General features: G+C 43.8%; 1 protein-coding gene across 1 annotated transcript; it reads left to right on the forward strand.

The window, feature by feature from the left end:
• The first annotated feature begins 11,411 nt into the window (after nucleotides 1-11,411).
• On the forward strand, nucleotides 11,412-12,359 carry LOC135392344 (uncharacterized protein K02A2.6-like). The gene has a single exon (XM_064623060.1). It carries the CDS (start codon nucleotides 11,412-11,414, stop codon nucleotides 12,357-12,359), a length of 948 nt encoding a protein of 315 aa, XP_064479130.1.
• Nucleotides 12,360-17,388: the final 5,029 nt, after the last annotated feature.

The following is a 17,388-nucleotide window of genomic DNA, read 5'->3' on the forward strand; positions in this document are numbered from 1 at the left end:
CTCTGTGCATCGTACATGAGCGGACAGCTGTTATGTTGTTGCTAAGCCGGAAACAAAGCATGTGAATGTTTTTTTTTGGCACAGCGTCGTTTGGAAAGTGCACTTCCTTGTTCTGACCTTGCCTTTTATGGGCTGGAACGATATGATTCGTGAATATGCCACGGCGAAGTTGTCGAAGATGCGACAGTGCTATGCTGTTAGAACAATTCATCGGATCATTCAAGTGTTACCTATTATAAGCTGCCAAAATGACCAAGCAGTGCGAAGCTCTTGGCTGACAGTGGTGCCTGCTGATTTCCACTGCAAGGATTTCGTCCACGAACGTTATCATAGGTTACGCGCGACTCCAGAGGCAATTTGGAATCTCGGCACGAAATCGTCTGATGAAAATCTGAGGCGCCCGACGCATAACATTTTGAACGTGCCACGGAGGATCAAGGCAAAAAACGAGAGCAAAAAAAGGTAAGTCGAGGTTCAGATATAAAGAATAGCAAGCTTAATGAATCGATTGTGCAGCTGTCCTACTGCGCTTACTCTGATATAACCACGATTAACAACACAACAGTACTATTGATAATCTAACTTATGAATTATCACAGGTGCACGCTGAAGGCGGAAATGAAGCATGATCTGGCTTGCATCTGGTCATGAAGAAATTGCTGACACGTTAGTTGCAGTCCACCTCCACCAACAGGTATGACAATGTTATGTTATAATTTGAGTATTCATCTATGTTCAACTTTTCATGTGCACTCGCATGCAGACATCTTGACACCACTTTTAAATCTGCCCTCAAAGTTACAACCTGTGCTTTCAGGGTGGAAGAAAAAAGGTCGCCATTCCGATTAGCTGCTATCTCCCAGTTCAAGCACTTTTGTGTCTGGACACTGGTTCCTGTGGATGGGGTGTTACAAGCTTCACTGTCTGATATAGAAGGTACGTTACATTAGTTCAGTTAATTTGTCTTTTGCACATTTTTGTTACTGTTGGACATACAATCCTTTGACACACCGAAGCTGATGTCGCCTCTGATAACGTTTTAGAACTTTCAGTGTCATCAACGTCCATTGAGGAAGGTGCCTTTACTATCTGTGAATCTTTAACTGGAGAACAGCCCAGAATTCATGTTAACATTGTGTACTCTTATTAATTCACTGCCTGTTTTCTGAGAGCTAAGAAAAATGGAAACTATTTATTTGTCAGAACTTCACACTGGATACCGGTGTGGTACTGGCTTGACATGTAAGCTAAAATACCTGGATCCGACAATAATTGTGTTCAACTTGGTGCATTACCGTGGGCAATGCCACATTCACTACATTTTTAGTGGGTCCGGTGCACAAATACTGTGTGCATAATGCATACATACATACTGTTCGATAGAAAAAATACCTGAGCAGTGCTGTATAGTCTTTTTACCCGAAGTCCATACTCTTACTGCAAAGTCACAGTACGTAGAACAGCAATGTGCAGGTATGCTGCGATAGAGATTCGCAACAGAAAGAAGACTGTTGAGAGCATCTAAATTTTAATGAGACGAGACTTTCGTGCACAAGGCTGCTCTTGTTAATGTCTAACATGGAGTTACAAAATCCCAGAATATATAAAACATGTTGTAATGTAGAGAGCGAGAGTGGTACAGACATAAAGATAATTATATAATGATATATAATAAAATAAAAAGGGGGTACAACTCCCCCCTCAACTCAACTTGACAACTCAATAACTCTACTTATTCTCTACCTTACAACATGTCATATATTTTGGAATTTTGTAACTTGATGTTGGACATCAAGAAGTACAGCCTTCTGTGCAAAAGTATTCTTTCTGTTGTGCACAATCATTATACAGTAAATGCGACTACCCATTTCTTGTCATTAAATGCTTTTCCTTTCTTTCTTTCTTTTTATGCCGTGATGATCTTTTGCAGATCTTTTTTTCTGCAGTGATGAGCATCCATAAGGACACATGCCAGAAAGAGAGTCTCTTTGGGATGACAAACCCTCATCACCTCATGAGGATACAATGGTTGACGAATGGTTCTCAAGCACATCGAAACTTCCAACAAATAATTCATGAAAAAGCCAGTCAGTGCTAGGACCAGGAATTGAACGTGGACCGTCCTGCTACCAGTCAGAGATGTTCAGTGGCGTAGCCACGGGGGGGCTAGGGGGGCGCTCGAGCCCCCCCACCTGCCACGGACCGACCCACACAAATCGTGCATATCCGAGAACATAATATATGAGGGGGGGGACCCGTGTGACTATCGCGAAAGTTCTTGCAGTTCATGGCGTCTATCTACGAAGCACTCTTGAATGGTTTTCAAAGTATGAGCTTTTCGAAATACTTCCAATCTCGTGACACCACTTCATTGGTCATGACAGCCTATACATGTAATCGTACTGTGAACGTCTAAATCAACTATTTTCGTTCCCTTTTTTAATCCTCAGTTTGCAGTGTGCACAAGTATGTGTGTGTTGTCGACACAGGATCAGCGGGGGGGGGGGGCGAGTTTTCGTATCGAGCCCCCCCCCCCCTCCCTACCTTTGAGGTCTGGCTACGCCGCTGGAGATGTTACATTTCAGGCGCTCATTGACTTTTGGTGAATTACTTGTTGACTTTGTCCCAAGGTGGAGCTCGCTACAGCTGATTTGCTATCTGTTAATGTTGTGGCGTGTGTTGCATTTTTCTCTTTGTGTGTTCCAGACTCAGAACGGTTAATTTGGATCAGGTCAGGTACGTTTCATTTAGACATGGCGAACATAAAGTGGTGTTTCTCAACACAACTTAGCAGTGATCTTCATGCATTACTGCTACGGCCATTAAGCGTGAATAGAAACCTGCACATTATCCATGATGTAAAACCCCAAGACTAGGGAACACTAAGAGACAGACACAAACATGTCCCTTTGTGCTCCCTAGTCTCGGGGTTTTACATATGCATCATCTTCACCAGCTCGCTTGCTTGCAGCCATTTTTTCTGCACATTATGTTCACTCTACTTTTATCGTGTGCTATATAATCTTGTTCAAGTTCTGTCAAACAACCTGTAATGCTATAAAAAAATTCAGTACACTGTTTGTGTGGGTTGAATGGTAGCGCATGAATGCAGGAAGGAAACTGTCATGTTATGGCAAGTGTTTACGTATTGTACATTTAACTACTAATTTTATTGGTTAGCTTTCGCTGGCGTATCATGTCAAGCCATGTTATATTGATTTGGAACATGTTCTTCTTAGTAGCCAGAGCAGCTGATACACAGAGAGAACATAGCCCGTGTGTGTTTGTCCTTTCCACAGCAGCCCTTGGGTTTCCTCCCTGATGGCTACACGTCAGGGATAGGTTTCAGAACCGGTAGTTCCCGCCAAGTGTGAATTGCTTTTCAGGGGATCATCACGCTTGCAGATGAAACATATGGTTTAAATTATTTGCAGGACAGGAATTGCGCAGCTTCACACAAATACTACTACTACGACGTAAGAGTGGTTTCAAATCTAGCTTTTTTGTGATCCTGACATTATCGCACAAGATGTAGTATCCACTATGATCCTTTATGTGGGGGGTATGTACAGTGCAATCAACAGATGCTATTTACAAATCTGTGTTTTCTACTGTGTTGAAATGGGGTAGTTTGTATCTGAGAGCCATAGTGAAACACAGGCCCTCGAGAAACATGGCAACACATTACAGGGACTCTGGATGCTGCCTAAATTTCCAGAACACACAGCTCAAGGCAGTGGTTAAATAACAAGTGGTTAGAGAAATCCAAGACAGTTGCATCCGTAAGCAGTCCGCTGTTGGATTTGCTTCTGTCAGAGATACGTTATCTCAAAGGGAACGCACGGACACACTCAGAATGATACTAGGGCTGCCTGTGAAATAGAATGAGGAGAGGGGAAGATAGATAACCCTTTTTCTTGTCTGTTATTCTATTGGTTAAATTGTCATTTTCTTAGCAGCATATGTGTGTATATTCCAGAGTCTGCTAATAAATATATCAGTTTAGAGCTAGCAGTCGCATTGTAGATGTCTCATCCTGTCCTTGGTTGCTTGTGATTCACTATGGCCATGCTTGCTATTGCAAAAACAGAAAACAAAAAAAAAGACAATAGAAAAACACGGAAAGAGCGACCTAAAAAGCTGCCTGTTCTAGTGCTCACATGGAGGCAATGCAATGAGGTAACATGTTCCATTAATGAACTGTGCATAGTAGTACATATCACAACGGCAACCGATTATTCAGATTTTTCTTGAAGTACTTTGTTTTGTTTTTTAGCTTTGTTTGCACAGTCTATTATTCGAGCTTTATGTGATTTGCCTCTTCAGATACTTTAACATTGCTGATGCTGTGCAGTTTGTTAATTTTGAAACTGTACTGTGCTGAGGTACAAAAACAGAATTGTCATATCTGCATTTGAGCATATAGGAATAATTTGTAAGTACTTTACTTGTTGACATTAATATTTGCACCAGGTCACAACATTGTTGATTTATGGAAAATGTAAATAAATATATTTATTTGCTTGCCAAACAATGCACAAATGTCTTCTTTTCTAGTGAGATATTCCCTGTTCACCAGACATAAATGTGGAAAAGTTAAAGGGGCACAATGATGGTAGAGTCTAGCGTTGCTTTTTGCCACTTCACATATATGCACTGTTATTCGTGTGCACATGTAGGAATAGGAAGCGAGAGGATGCGCATAAAAAATTTCGTATGCAGCCACACGTATGGTTCAGAAGATTAATTAGATGATGTCCAAGCATATATAATTGTGCTTCATGTGCAATGGGTATGCTAACGGATTGCTTCCATGAAGCCTTTTTATTTATTTTTTATAAATTCTTTTTATAAATATCATTTTTGATTTTATATAAATTTCATATTACATATTGTATACTTATATTTTTATAAATTTTATAAACTAAAAACTCAAGTTACACGGCCCCTGTAAGAGTGCCCTTTGCAATTGGTTTGGTAACGTGTCTCGAACTGTAAAAGTAAGAGGCAATCGAGAACGCTGCAGACAAGGTTGCAACTTACATATTGCTTGTCACGTCCTACATACAAAGTGATTTGTACAATAATTCCTGAGCACGGAATTAATCCCGAGGCTGGCCAGTGATGTCACCCAGGACGACAAGTCACATAATTGCCTTTAACACTTTTACACCCCATGGGCTGAGTTGTGAATTGAAAGAGCACTCTACAGAAGGATAAGGTGCACCTGATTTCTAGGATCTATGCTATGCCCTAACTCTTCAGACACCACATTTCTAAGTGGCAATATCTGCTCTGGTACTTCTTTTGCGTCTGCATAGTGTGCAACCACATGGCTACTGGAGCTATCGTGTGTATGTTTTTGTGCGACGGTGTTCATTACAAACAATATCCAGATGTTAGACATAAAATGCAGTAGTTTGTAGCGTACCACACAACGCAGCGTGACATGGGAGTGTGTGATTCAAAGAAAGCTTCTGGAAAATGCTCAGAATCCCACAAAAAGTTTAAAATGTGATTTGTATTTCGTTTTACGTCTTTCGTCGTTACATACCATCGTCGACGCTGTTGCACATTGATAAATCGTACGTTAAACTTGTCCCATAGCAGTATGCGGTTTCTCAAATACATAGCACAATTTTCCTGCAGTAATAAAACGCTGTCGGCATTTTCTTGCTGACACGGCTGTCGAAACGTCAGCCTCTACAATGGGCAAGAGCTGTAAAGGGGCTAACGCAGACGCGACTTGATACAAATTGTACGTGCTCACAAAACACAAACGACGAATTCCAGTCACAACATCGCACAGAGGTTGGTTCGCGAATGAGTTCGCAGCTGCTGCACTGTTTACTTATCGCGGAACGGTGGAACCCGGCTGTCCGCCATCTTCAAGCACAGATACGTGAAGCCGCGAGAAGCTGTAGCCGCCGTAGCTGAAATCCACTGACAAGTACGAAGGCGCGTACACGTCACAATGCCCGTTCGGGTGCATTTACGTCATAAAAATGGCTGCGCCCATGTGTGTTTCGGAATGAATTATCTATTTTTTTGACATGGTACTGTACCGAACTGAGAGAATGAAGGTGTATTTGGGGGAGAGCTGGATGTGGGCTTTCAGAATATCACAACCGTTTCGACTATTTGGGATATCGGCATAGCTGACCTTTAAGGTTACGCCCGCAGGGAGTAGGGGAATTCTACAATGGCCTTGGTACACAGTGTGTAGTTAAATAACCATAAACGCGCCCCCACCCAAGTCAAGACAGGGAGGGGAGGACTCTATCGAGTGATCTTGTACTTAGAATCATTGAAAGCACATGCTTTTCCTTACACATAGCGTGTTTTTCCGTAATTGGCACAGCACGATATTATTAATATTGTAAACCTGATAACATAATAAATTTTTAATCAATCAAATGAACACAGATATGATTTAATTAAGTGTAGAAGTGCACTAGAAAACAGAACAAGGTAGTTTCAACGAAGTGATGGATGGATTTTGTACTCGCTACCATAGGTCGTGGTACGACATGATAAAAACTGTTTCGAAAAAGAAGCGCAGCGAAATGATTCTATTGTCACAGCTTCTCATTACGCATTTCATTACGTCTTAGATATGGTCGTATTCGGAGATATGGTTCAAATTACAGAATTGAAGGTGCAAGTACTTGTGTGCCGAATCTACAATAGTTATAAAAATATTTCCACGTCAACATCGGAAGGACCACTGGGATTGATGGTGGACTTTTTGGGTTTGCTAATGAAGAATTGAAATACACTAGACCAAATGTAATTGTAATCAGTACAATGGGCATTACATTAATCAATAAAGCAATCAGATCAAATTATCATATACAAGCAGTCTATATCGCGCGATTCATTACGGATTTGTTGAAATTACACCTAACGGTTGAAATGGAAAGTACATAAAAAATCCTATCACGTGATATGTTCCACTAGAGCATTTACACATTTATTTTCTTCTACCAGTTCTTGCAACGATGTCGAATGAACAGAAGTTCAATATTGTCGTGCAAGGTCTGATGTATCATCACTTATTCAATTGCAGTGGACCACCGGCGCCATTCAAGAATCTTCATAAAAAGGAAACATCAATAAGACTGCAAGTTCATCGCAACAAAGTGCAAGTTCTTGAAGCAATACAAACATGGCGACAACATATCGCCTGCGTTAATCAACGCTGGATTCAAGCGCCTAATAATCAAACTCGAAGAAATGGTCACACGCGTCATCGAATGCGTTTCGGCAACACGACGGACAACGTTTCCCGCACACCGTTCCGAAACCGAACGCGATTCGGCACCCGACGCGTTAACGCGGCACCCCAGGCGAGCGTGTTGCTTTCTTCCGGAAATGGGTTCGTCGACGCTGGTGACCATTTCTTCGAGTTTTAGGTAAACTTCGTTCGAAAAATATTCGTAACTTTTAATATCCATGACATTGAGAATTCACGTTACGTTATTGTGTATATACAAAATATCAATCCATTCGATTACATTCTCTGTCATCATGAAAGAGTTCTTAAAACCTTGAAAACCTTAAAACCTCTCATATACTATGACATTATGAATAGGCTGATAGTTTTTCAGTAAGGCTCATGAAAACCTCAGGTACATTTTGTGAATTGGATCTATGTTTATGTGTGTTGGTTTGATTAAGTTTGCAAAAGTAATATTTACTCATTACAATTACATATGTTCCAGTGTGTTTATGCATAGTGCTCATCTTCATTGCATAGTGGTTAAACATTTCTGATGACAGTTGTGTTATTCGATTCTAAAAAAATCTGAATGCAATTGTGTGCCACGTGTTACGATGATTAAAATTGTAGACTCCACCTGCGCAGTCATGCTTGGAAAATCCATCACTTCCATCCTGTCATTTGATAATAGATTGCTTTCAACATATATTAACAACTGTGCAATCGTTTGAGAAAATATATACACTGAGCAATTTAATTCATAAAATAAGCCTTCGCAAAATATTAGGGATCCTCTTTGTAAACAAACATTGATGTAACATGCCTCTAAATTTCAATTAGCGATTCTTCTTCTACAATTCTTTCCTTCGGGTGTCGGTGTTGTATAGAGTGTGGTCGTGTCAAATCTCTTTGATTGCCAGCGCTGATTCCATGCGAAGATCCTTATACATAGTGTGGAATAAACGTCTCCTTAGCACTCTTCAATCTAATCATACTAATAAGCTGTTTTCGTTGCGATGTGTAGAACGCATTACATTGATGACAAAGAATACATTTATTATTTCAGTAATACACCTGTTTATTTCGATAAATTACAGTTGTATTCCAAACTCTGAAGTTTTTGTGTGTTGTCTTGATTGATGAATTCCGAAGACATAAAATACTTTATTCTAATTATTGGGCGCTTGAATCCGGAGTTGATTAACGCAGGCGATATGTTTCGCCATGTTTGGATTGCTTCAACAACTTGCACTTTGTTGTGATGCACTTGCATAGTGTCTTATTGACGTTTCCTTTCTTTGTATGAAAATTCTTGAATGGCGTTCAAGAGAGTATCAGATGAAATGTCCCTCACCCTCACAAAGATGTCCCTCACCCGCACAGAAAAAAATTCGTGTGAGAAGTCGGCCCAGGTTGAAAAATGCCCCACAGTAAACAAAGGCCCTCCGCCAACCCCCACCGATCACTTCATAAGAATCTGGTTAAGTGTGCCATATTGGAATGTTAGCTGTTGTCTTGAAGTTACGTACATCCTACCAGAACTTTGTAATTAAAACTCCACTACGGTGCTCACGTATAATAATGTGAGACTTCTTATAATAAAACTTGTAATTTTGATTGCAATCACATTGATTAAAAATATCTTCTATGATTAAATGTGATATCCTATTTTAGTTCTGCTTAATTGAAAATGCATGATTACCACTAATAAGAAATATTGTGTATGATGTGCGATACCCCTTCAATGCTATTGCATCATATCTGTAATAAGTGTAACCTTTGTTACATGTACCATATTGTGTTTTTCTGCTTCAGGTGTTTTGTCTGGCTTTTCACCTTCACATAGAGTCACAACCTACTTTCCTACACTATTGACTTTAATAAATATATTTTCTCTTGTACATTTGTGTATGGCTATCTTTTGCATGTAAGCCGCCTACTGCACACCTGTTGTATCGGGAAAAAATTTACGATTGAGGTCGGCACAGATAGAAAAATGACGAAAGAAGTCGGCCCAGGCTGAAAAATGTGCGAGGGTAAGCGCGCACGCAGCCCTGCGGCCACGCGCCGATACGAGCCTCCACCCAAGCGTCGCCCGCCGGACGGGAGAAAAAATACGCGAAGGACTCAGGGCAGGGCCCAGGGGTCCAGTTTGTTGAGTGGACACGGATATCCTACGACACCCCCTCCTACTACTCACATCAACTTCAACGTCATCAAAATTAGACCTGGACGTTTTGGTCAACGGAATTTCACTATCGTTCCGCATCGACACGAGAGCAGACGAGTCTGTGCTGAGAGAGACAGTCTTCAACGAACACTTCCCGAAACTAAAGCTTCGTCAACCACTTCGGACACTGTGTGGCCCTGACGGAAAGCCCTTAAACTTCGTGGGAATGGCTACTCTACAGGTTATCTGCAAAAACATCCACAGTGACCAAAACGTTTTCATCGTGCGAGGCCTGAGAAGAAATCTACTTGGTAAGCCAGCGATAGAAGAACTCAATTCCTGTCAGAAAAGTTCCGCTTCCGTTGTACGAGAGCACACGTGAAGAACTATGCGACATGGAACGCTTGGGCGTCATTTCACCAGTGGAAGAGCCAACAGAATAGTGTGCGCCCATGGTGGTGCCACCGAAAAGGAACGCCAAATTGCGCATTTGCGTCGACCTAACAGAACTCAATCGCTACGTCATGAGGGAGTGATATCCGATACCCTCTGCAGAGCATAGTCTTGGACGGCTGGCGGGAGCACAAGTCGTTTCGAAGATCGACGCCAACGCTGGATTTTGGCAAGTCTTGCTGAGCAGCGACAGTCGCCTCCTCACCACCTTCATTATCCCGTTCGGTCGCTTCTGTTTCAACCGGCTCCCGTTCGGAATTGCATCGGCTCCCGAACACTTTCGGAGGCGCATGACGGAGATTTTGGAGGGATTGCCAGAAGTCACCTGCCACATGGACGACGTGCTGGTGTTTGGTCCGAATCGACAAGTACACGACACAAGGCTCCGTGCCGTACTAGGGGGGATCTCCCTCAACTCACAAAAATGCATCTTCGGAGTCGATGAGATTGACTTCTTGGGTAACACAATAGGAAAAGACGGAATTCACCCCAACGAACGAGCTCTGGATGGCATTAAGAACATGGCAGCGCCAACGTCAAGAACGGAGCTGAGACGTCTGCTTGGCCTGGCCACGTATCTCGGACGTTTCCTACCACGGCTTGCGGATCTCTTAGCGCCGCTCACGTCATGTTAAGCAAAAAGCAAAAAAAAGCAGCTTCGTCTCCTGTACTGGTGGTGCACGACGTCAACCGACAGATGACGGTGTCCGGGGACGCATCTTCTTACGGGCTGGGGGCGGTGCTCGTCCAAAGACGAGAAGATGGTGAGCTGGTGGTCATTGCATACGCATCAAGGACTCTTACAAAGACGGAGCGCATGTACGCCCAGATTGAAAAAGAAGGCTCGGCCCTCGCCTGGGCATGTGAGAGGTTCCAGGAGTACCTATTAGGAAAGCCTTTCCGTTTTGGAAACTGACCACAAGCCTCTTGGAACATTACTCACCACCGAGGTTTTGGATGACCTGTCGCCTCGTCTCCAAAGAATAAGGATGAAACTGATGCGGCATTTGTACACCGTGGAGTACGTGCCGGAAAGAATCTCGTTGCTGCTGACGCGCTTTCTCGGAATCCATTGAAATCAACGAACCCGTCAGCACTTGTCCAAGAAGTCCGCCCTTACGTCAGGATGGTCGAGAATACCCTCCCAGTCACTTCAGCAAGCCTCCAAGCCATTCGTAAGGAGCAGAAACGGGACAATGTTTGCCAGGAGCTGGTAAAATTCAGCACAGCAGGATGGCCTTCTAGGCGGGACATAGATCCTCAAATTAAAGCCTGTTGGGACTACCAGAACGTCATCGCCCTCGAGCATTCCTTGCTGATGTACAAAGACCGAGTCGTTGTACCAGCATCATAACGCAAGCACGTATTGCAACAACTGCACAAGGGACACCAAGGGATGGTGAAGTGCAAAGACAGGGCAAAGAACAGTGTATGGGGGCCTGGGATAACACGTGACACATCGAGCACTTCATTCGAAGTTGCACCACGTGCACGGAACATGCGTCGAACCGGAGAGAGCCGTTACTGTCCTCAGAGTTTCCCAGCAGACCCTGGCAAAGACTCGCCATGTATCTTTTCTTTATCAAGGGGCAATGGTGGCTTATTACAGCGGACTATTACTCGCGATTTCCTGAAATCGCCCAACTCCGGAACCTATCATCGGCGACGGTGATCGAACGCTGCAAATCAGCTTTTGCTCGTCATGGGATCCCAGCTGAAGTGATTACCGATAACGGGCCTCAATTCTCAGGGGCACAGGCTTCCGAATTCCGAAGAGTCGCCCAGACCAACAGGTTCCGCCACATCACCTCGAGCCCACGTTACTCACAGGCTAACGGGCTCGTGGAAGCGTCCGTTCAAATAGTCAAGAACTCGATTAAAAAGACCAATGATCCCTACGAGTCTCTTCTAGCATATCGCTCATCTCCCTGGCCCAACGGGTACAGTCCATCCGAACCGTTAATGGGCCGCAGACTACGCACCACCGTACCCATCTCGGAAAAGAACCTGTTGCCCAAGGCTCCCGATTATGACCAGCTGAAACAGCGGGAGGAGAAGTTGAGGTCCAACCTGGCAACTGCGTGCAACTCCCGTCATGGTGATCGACGACTCCCTCAGCTCGACGTCGGAGGCAGGGTGTGGATCATCGACCTCAAATGCCGTGGAACCGTGGAGCGGAAGGCCAGCACGCCGCGATCGCTCTGTGTGAAAACGAACGGGAAAGAAGTGCGCTGCACAATAACTCATCTAATGAGGTACCACAACAGTGGATGCTCCAGGGGACAGTCTGTGTCATCCGATGTGCCAGAGGACAGCCCTCAAGTGACTTCGTTGCCAGAGGCAGGACCTGTGATACCATCCACCCAAGAAGCTGCCGACAACTCAATGCGAGATCGTCCGAGTCCTCATACCGCTCAGCAGAGCACTTCCGAAGAAACCGAGTGTTCTGATGACTCTCACCAACATACCAGGAGTGGCCGTTTTCAAAAACCACCTGAGAGACTCGTTTTGTGAAATTTGTACATGTTGTGAATGAACATTAATTATTGCAATTTCCAAAGAAAGGGGAAAAAAAGGAAGATGTGTGACGCTCTTCAACGACAGCGCTCTTCAACCATGGCTCTTGACGGGCGCTTATCAAGTGCCCGAACACCTGCCTGTGCAACAGCGACTGCGCATGTTGAGGGCATATGTTGCGTTCTACTAAAGCGCTCAAAAAGGGTTTGTTTACTGGAATAAAGGAATTTTCCAAGGTAAATATAAATGGTCTGGAAATAATAGGCAGAAAAAATACGAAATCTGTGTTAACCACCCTGCGCCCTCCATGATACACATGCGAGCGTGGTTGTTGAGGGGCAGACTACCAACGTAAACAAAAATAATTCAATCGGAGGCGTGAATAATGTGTGTACTAATGGAATATGCATGTTTTTAATATAGCAATTCGCGCGGTCTGCCAGTAATACGTAAGATTATAAATAGAGCCGAGTACGCTTCCGGTTCCTGTCCCTCTCCATGGTGTTAGCCACGAGTTTGCCGTATGTTGACTGCGCACTTTGTGACTGTTCATAGCCGTTTTCTTCTTCATCGTCGTCTTTTCAATTTCAATCCACCAAGTCGAACATGGGACATTCCTCGGAGGAATGCCACATTTCCGGACAGTAGCCAGCTATAGCTTTATTTGAGTGTCAAGAATGTGGACAGTACTGACTTTGCAGCTGTCGGTTCCTCTTCCTGCCTTTGCGACGTTTGTGGGTGCGTGTGAGGAAGCCTTCAAAGCCAACGTCAAGACATTCCTCACCTCCCATGGGGTCAGGTGTTTGAAGTGTTGGACACACTTTTGCCAAAGACATTGAGTTTGTGTTCTTCATCGGTGTATGATGATCTATTTCACTTTTTTCTGAGGGTACGACTGTTCTGGTTTGCACGACAAAGGAATGAGGAAGTACAAAATAGTACGTTACGTCAGAAAGCACTGCAGCAGGCAGCGAGACTAAGTTCGTAAACTCTGCACGTTGTTGTGATGTGACCAGAAGTTTTCTTTCCATGCAAAAGCATATGCATGGTTCTGTTATCTATCCAGTGCTTACAGTTGTAATCTAGATTGCACATGGTCTCTTGTAATTATTTCATTCCCGTGTAGCATACGATTTGTCAAAGTGCACTTTTGCGCACAGCTCCTTACTGTGTTATTTGTATTTTGACAGCCATGCACAGTTCAATAGTCTGCGCCTATTATTTATATGTTTAGTGTATGTACACCTGTGTATATAGACACCTAGCATATATTTTCTATTTTGAATCTTTCGCAGTTTGCCTATTCTTTGATACGTATTAAGTGTATACCGTAATCTTATATTTTGAATGCTGCGCTGAGTTCAGTAGTTGTGTGCACAACTGCCAGTATGTAGGCGCAGTTATGTGCAGGGCTAAGCATCTTGTGCAGCTTGAAAATCTATACCACATGGCCAAATGTGCACAAAATAGCAGAAGCACAGAACATTGTCGATGCTTTGACAACGCCTTTAGTACAAAAATGCTGTTGTAATCAAAATAGAAGTAGTCATCAGCAGGGTGTGTACACACTGAACAAGGTTGTCATTGCTGGAAGCTGATATTATTGTAGCTGTTTTGCAAGATAAAGTATCACTGACTCCTAAACTGAGCTAATGGACTTGTGCCTTCTAATTCCCCCATAGCATTCGCTACAATGCCAAAAACTGTGGGTAGACATAGCACCGCACAGTATGCAAATATCATATAATGTGATCTTCAAGTGCAAATATGTTCACCTTCTTTGTACGAGAGACATGTAGAAAGCTCCAGATGTGCATGAGGACAGCTATAGCAGCATGCACAGGACATTAAGGTCCTGCATCCCACCCGTGTTAGCTGGAATTTGTACATTATCCTTTCGTGCTTATTCAGTACATGGACTGTCATAGTGGTTATTTTGCACATTATTCTGTCGTGGGTATTTATGATGGAAGATGAAAGTCACTGAAAACTCACTGTGTTGCAGCCACAGAACATCAATTGTCTCATGTGGGTATTTTTAATGTTTACAACGGCATGGCGAATTTACCTATGATAAAAGAAAGCAAGCCCCCCACCTGGTCTCCTGTGTCCTTTGTTGCACGCGTATCGCTAGTGTTGATTCTTCTCTGTTTACAAATTGTGGATGAGTTTTTTCTCTTGGATGTGCTTTCAACAGCGATTGTGATATTCCGCGGCTGGACATCGCGATGGAAGAAACGGGCAGCGCGAGCGCCCGTCCCGCGTTATACGTAATGGTGACGCACCAGGTGACGTCATTATGACGGAATTTGTAGTTTGCTCCGCAACGGATGGATGGTGCTAACGGTCTTTATCATGTCCGCCTTTCAAGACGTGGTGGCCAATACAAGCTTCGCTGCCATTTATATTTACCTTGGATTATCCACCTGACAATCGGCGGCCTCGTCACGCATTTTCTGTCCCGCCGTCGGCCTTACAAAACATCCACTTCTGACACCATGTTTTGTCAGGCCGACGGCGGGACAGAAAATGCGCACTTGATGAGACAAGAGCGCGCGTCATTGCTTATCACACATCTTCCTTTCTTTGGAAGTTATAATAATTAATGTTCATTCACAACATGCAGAAATTTCACAAATGTATTTGGGACACAGTCAACGATGCGTTGCAGGCAGCCATCTTAATGTAATAATAAAGCCATCGAAGCTGTGTGATACACGTCTAAGCGTCTTATTCTGAATTGCAGATTTCGTGTTGTCTGTCTGGGAACATCACACCTATCTACCAGCGCTTGACTTCGGCAGGGAACAACAACAATATCTCGGAGCGCAGCAACAGGATACGCCCACCAATGTTTGGAATGAACTGTTAAAAGCCGGATTACGGACCCGACGCACTACTCTTTTGGCAGCGGTGCAGCTGTGTGATACACGTCTAAGCGTCTTATTCTGAATTGCAGGTTGGTTTGAATTTTATATTCCGTGTTTGCACCTGAGTACGCTGTGCCGCTGCCTGAGAATTTGTTGTCATTGAAGCTACGTGCATGATATTTGATTGCTGACTTCCTGCATATAAATATGGCCAACGTAGCACAGGTAAAGGAAATTCATAAGGCCATAACCGATCTGACTGGACAGTTCAGTCAACTGACTAAGCATGTGACAGCAGAAATAACCAATGTCAAGTCTCTTCTTGAGAAAGAACGCTTAGAATTGTCCACTTGCATGCAATACATGAGCGATTCATTTGAAGAAATGCAAACTGCGTTTAAGTCCGTTCAAGAAGAGACGGCTGCGTTAAAAATGGAAGTTGCACAAGTTACAAGTAAAAACTGTTCCCTGGAACGTGAACTGTTTGTGCTCCCGGCCAAGGTGGTTAGTCTTAAGCAGTACTCACGCAGGAACAATGTGGAAATAAGAAACTTTCCATTGAGGCCTAACGAGAACAGCACCGACCTAGTTTGCGAAATAGCCACAAAACTAGGTGTGGATTTATCACCAGACGCAATTGAGGTTGCTCATAGGGTGCCTACGCAGGACCCGTCAAAGCTCAATATTATTGCTCGGTTTTTCTCTCGAGAAGCTAGAGATTCGTTAGTGTCCGCGTCAAGGCGTTGGCGACTGACCACTTCGGACTTTGGGTATGAGCACAACGAGCCAGTCTATGTTAATGAGCACCTGTGTCAAGAGCTTAAGCTTCTTTTGGGAAAAACTATCCACGAAAAAAAAGAAAATAAGTGGAGGTACGCATGGGTCAAGGACGGAAAGATATTCGTCCGTCGAACTGAGAATTCTTAAGCTGTCCAGATTCAGTGTGAAAAAAACCTACGGGAATTACAGCTGTCACACTGTGTGTAATTTCGTTATGTGCTATTTTGTTGCCTACTCCTAAACTGTTTATATGCATGATATTGTATCGATTACTGAATTGAACAACCTGTCCAATGGTACCATGTTTAAGCTATTAAATTTGAACATAAGGAGTGTTCGAAAGAATTTCGATCAACTAGTTGCTCTATTGTCCACGCTAACTTTTAAATTTGACGTTATAGCTCTAACGGAAACATGGCTAATGTGAGATGAGTGTTATCACCTTGATGACTATGTGTTCTATTCTCAACCCCGATTGTTACAGTCCCGACATAGAGGCGGCGGCGTCGGCCTATTTGTGTATACAAATGTGAAATGTAATCTCCGAGCTGATATCGTTCTTGAGATACCAGGGTTCTGTGAGACTCTCTTTTTAGAATTGCCAGGTAGTGTAATAGTGGGAGTGGTTTATCGAGCTCCGAGGTGTAACATATAGATATTTCTTGAAGTGTTTGAAAACACATTGTTTACAATTGCTGCGTTGAAGAAACGGGTGTTTATCGCCGGGGACTTTAACATTGGTACTGTAGCGACCCAGCCAGGCACAGCGTCATCTGCGCACGCCGACCTTCGTCGGCCTCGGCGCACGCTCCCCGCTCGCTGCGCTCTTGCAATAAACCAGTTCTCGTTCCACCCTTCAACTAGAAGGTTCTCTCTCTTCCTTCACTGGTGACCCGAACGTGATTTGAACACGCAACCTGCAGCGTCTTTCCTTTCCTTTCTTCCTTCCTTCTTCCCTTTCCCTTTCATCTTTCCCTTCTTCCTTCCTTTCAGCGTCTTTCCTTTATTCCTGCAGCGTCTTCCGAACACGGTTCGCATGATACTGACAACGTCGAGCAGCGTCTCGCTCGAGGCTTTAGCGGAGATGGCGGACAAAATGATGGACATTGCGCCGCCAACTGTTTGTGCCATATCTCCACAACCCTCTGCACCATCACCGTCGGGCTTCCAGGAGCTGCGTGACGAAGTCAGCCGCCTTTCCGGCTTAGTTGCATCAAGCCTACGCTTCGGCCGATCGCGAAGCCCGGACAACAGCAACCAGCACTGGCACGAAAATCACAAACAAAGCGGGAACAAAGTTGACGAAAGCATTAGTTACGCAACAAATCACCTCACCACAGCAGGAGCGCAGACCGATGCGACTGCTCTCGTCGACA

The sequence above is a fragment of the Ornithodoros turicata genome, chromosome 4 (assembly GCF_037126465.1).
Source record: "Ornithodoros turicata isolate Travis chromosome 4, ASM3712646v1, whole genome shotgun sequence".
Classification (NCBI taxonomy): Eukaryota; Metazoa; Arthropoda; class Arachnida; order Ixodida; family Argasidae; genus Ornithodoros; species Ornithodoros turicata.